Source organism: Protobothrops mucrosquamatus, unplaced genomic scaffold (genome assembly GCF_001527695.2).
Source record: "Protobothrops mucrosquamatus isolate PMUCROS unplaced genomic scaffold, P.Mucros_1.0 scaffold383, whole genome shotgun sequence".
Taxonomy (NCBI): Eukaryota; Metazoa; Chordata; class Lepidosauria; order Squamata; family Viperidae; genus Protobothrops; species Protobothrops mucrosquamatus.
In genome coordinates, this window is record NW_015386715.1 from 426,315 (window position 1) to 429,835 (window position 3,521).

General features: G+C 37.3%; 1 protein-coding gene across 1 annotated transcript in view; it reads left to right on the forward strand.

Moving 5' to 3' along the window:
• OLA1 (Obg like ATPase 1) overlaps positions 1-2,014 on the forward strand; it is a 92,716-nt gene extending 90,702 nt beyond the window's left edge. The window contains exon 10 of the mRNA XM_015815900.1: positions 1,865-2,014. Coding sequence (XP_015671386.1) covers positions 1,865-1,966 — 102 coding nt within the window. The 3' untranslated portion in view covers positions 1,967-2,014. The remainder of the gene's footprint in view (positions 1-1,864) is intronic.
• The last annotated feature ends 1,507 nt before the right edge of the window (positions 2,015-3,521 follow it).

Sequence of the window (3,521 nt, forward strand, 5' to 3'; positions counted from 1 at the left end):
GAGTATATTTTTCTGAATGGTGTGATTTATTCGTGTAACATCCTATTCTTTTTGAATGGTAGTTAGAACATAAAAACTAGGGCCCATTTGCATTTCTCTAGTCTAAATGAATTACGCTGACATATTTATTCTGTTTTTTCTCTTCTTAAATCTGATCTGTAGTTTACAGAAATCTTAAGTGCTAGCATTACTTTTTTGGCTGTCTTGCTTACATCTACTTATAACAGCTTTCCTCTGTTATTTTTTTACTTCCTGATTCTTGCTGTTCATTCAACTGTGTTGAGCACTAGAAACATGAGTGAAGATAAGGGTTGTTTGCTTCATTTGGATGGTGTACTGTTTTGGTGAGGCTAAGGGAGTGATTTTAACCAGTATATTTTACTTTTCTACCTTGGATTGTGAAGTATCGAAGTTGCACATTTTTTACTACATGACTGGTTATTTCAAACTTGGTGAAAAAAAGATTTTATGACAAAGATTACTTGATATCTACAGGAGATCTTCCATTTATGTAACATGGATAAGCTATTTCTCAGAATCCTTGTATGGCTCCCTGGCAATTGCAGTATATAATACAGCATTTATTCTTTGTTTTTGTTTTTTGTTTTTGGTATACTTTACAATCACATTTCCCAACTACATCACAGAACAGAATACAGCCATTTTCTCTTGTAATTCCTAGTTCTCTGAACCCAACTACTGTAATTGATATAAATGGGCATAGTTAGGAAATGAAGAGTGTTTATGGTTACTAGATTGTATAGAACTTCATTGACGGAGATCGAAAAAAAGAAATATCTCCCTAAAATGACTTTCTAAATGGTGTTATTCTCATACTACACAGTATTGGTTCTTAGAATATAAAATGTAAACGTTGGAAGGGATCTGAGTGACTATTAGTCCACCCCACTATCCATTGCAGGAATCCACTAGTACAGCATCTCAGACAGACCCAGCCTTTGTTTAAATTTGTCCCATAAAGAAGTGATCACCAACTTCCATTATGGTATATTCCATTGCTGAACAGCTATTACAGCTAGGACATTTTCCCCAATGACCTACTGAAATCTACTTCCTTGTAATTTAAACCGATTCTTTATTGTCCTGTCTAATTACCTGAATGTTTCTGCTCCATATTCTGTATGACAGTCCTTCAGATGCCTAAAAATATGAAGTCTTGCCTTCTCTTGGTCAAACCTAATCAATGCCTCCCATCACTCTTCATAAGCTTTTCTTTCCAGGTCTCTTATCGTTTGAGATTTTCTTTTTGCGACATGCTGCGTTTCCTTAAATCAGGGGTCCCCAAGCCCCAGTCATACTAGCAACCGGGCCAACAAGTGAAGCCCCATCCGCTGGATGTAGGCAGCACACGAAACCACGCCCCCTCTGGTCCGCGGAAAACTTTCTCCACAGAACTGGTCCCTGGTGCCCAAAAGATTGGGGGCCTCTGCCTTAATTGTTCTTCCTAATTGCAGTGCCCCAAAACTGGTGCACTCAGGCTAGCATAGCATACTAAGAATGCAAGAGTGTGGTGGTTCTTTTATTCAATAAGATAATTTTGGAAGTTTTAAAAAAAATATCTTTTCTCCATGTGTACTTTTAATATTAAATCATACCTATCAATGGATGGAAGTAATGGCAGTGCAGAATCCTGGTTACCATTTACCTGTACAAGTTAACTTCATGGCAGTGAATAAACAGTGATTATTTATGCCAATCAAACTCTGCTCAAATCAAGAAGTTTAAAGTTACCAAACATTTATGAGTTGTACTGAAAACACATACTGTTTTTAAAAATAGTTATTATCGACTCTTTATACAGACACAGTTTCAATACCATCATCTGTTTTTCTATGTCTCCTAGGCTGCCGGGAAATACAGACAACAAGGCCGAAATTACATCGTTGAAGATGGAGACGTTATCTTCTTTAAGTTTAACACACCTCAGCAGCCGAAGAAAAAATAACTATTCAATCTGTTCATTATTCAGAATTAAATTCTATTACTTAAAAAAGCATATGAGTTTTTATTTAGGTAGGGATATCATGGGGGGGGGGGCAGGGAAGATGCAAAGGCTATTTCTAACAATAAAGAATCCCCCCATATTAAATCCCTCGTGTTTGTTTTGAATTAAATCATGACACCTCCACTGAATGTACAAGTTCACTTAAATGTGAACAGCTCTGCATTTCAAGTGATTAAGACTACTCCAAATTGCAGGAGCTTTTCAGGAATCATATTACTCTCTTGATACTTCATTAATCTCCATCATATATGCCAAGCCTGACATGTTTGACAGTGAGGACAATGTGGCTTGCTCCTTTTTGAATCTACAGATAATGCATGTTTTACAGTACTCCAGATGTCTACACTCAATAAAACATTTGACAAAACCAGCCTCTGTGTGTTTGGGGATGTCTGTATTGACTGAATGGGGTGTGCTGAATGCGATACGGCACCTGGTGGATGCTGATTACAGAAGTTTAAGACGTGTGTATGATACAGGAAGTGGCGTTGTGGGGCAGCTACAATTGTATCTTAAGAGAAAGCCTTCTTTTGCAATCAGTTGATTAGGACGGCTTAGCAAAGTTAATGTATTTGGAGATTGTGGCTGCAGTTCACTAGAAATCTAGAAGAAATTATGTTTCTGTAGGAAACTGACTAAAAAAATCTGACAGAAATTATGATTTAAGTGGCTTTTGAGAGAAAGCAAACTGCTTTTGAATCCAGTTCTTGGAATACTTGAACAAAATATTCTGAATGTGACTTTCCTTGAAAACTAAATTGTAGGGTTTTAACGCACTGTACTGTCCTCTGAGAATAAGGTTACAGGTCATGGACAGGGATGCTGAAAGTAATCTTGTGAAGAGAGAGGCCATGTTAGTTCCACAAATTCAGTATTTCCAACAAGAATCTACAGTTGAGCAGATTTTGATGAATTGTGGGAGAACAAATTAATGAGTAGGCTGTTTTGTATTCTCTTTAGCCTCTTGATCACTATTATAGTTTGTTTAGACATTTTGAAAAATAAATTCCAAGCGTTGAAATTTTAATCAGTTTTTGAACACAAAATGTAAAGGAATAAAAGTGTGCATGAAAAATCTGGGAGAAATATTTCCATGAAGCCCTGAACATTTGCATATTAACAGTAACTTACAACTAGGATTAGAAGACCTAAGGTCCGAATTTTAGAGCCCTACAGTGAAAAGCATGCCTGAACAATAGAAAACGTGGAATGTGGGGACAGAGCGGGTGGCAGGAGCAGAATCCTACTAAAATGAGTGGGTGCAAGATGGTTGAGGGATTGGCTGATTAGGCATATGCTAAATTATAGATACTTCCATTTCCCCCCCCCCCCCAATAAACTTCTTGTTACAAAACAAGACGTGCTCCCAAATCAGTACAGGTAGTCCTCAACTTACAGTGACGGTTTGAAATTACAACAGCACTAAAAAAGTGACTTATGACCATTTTTCACACAACCTTGCAGCAGCAAGGTCCTGTGATCAAAATTCAGAAGC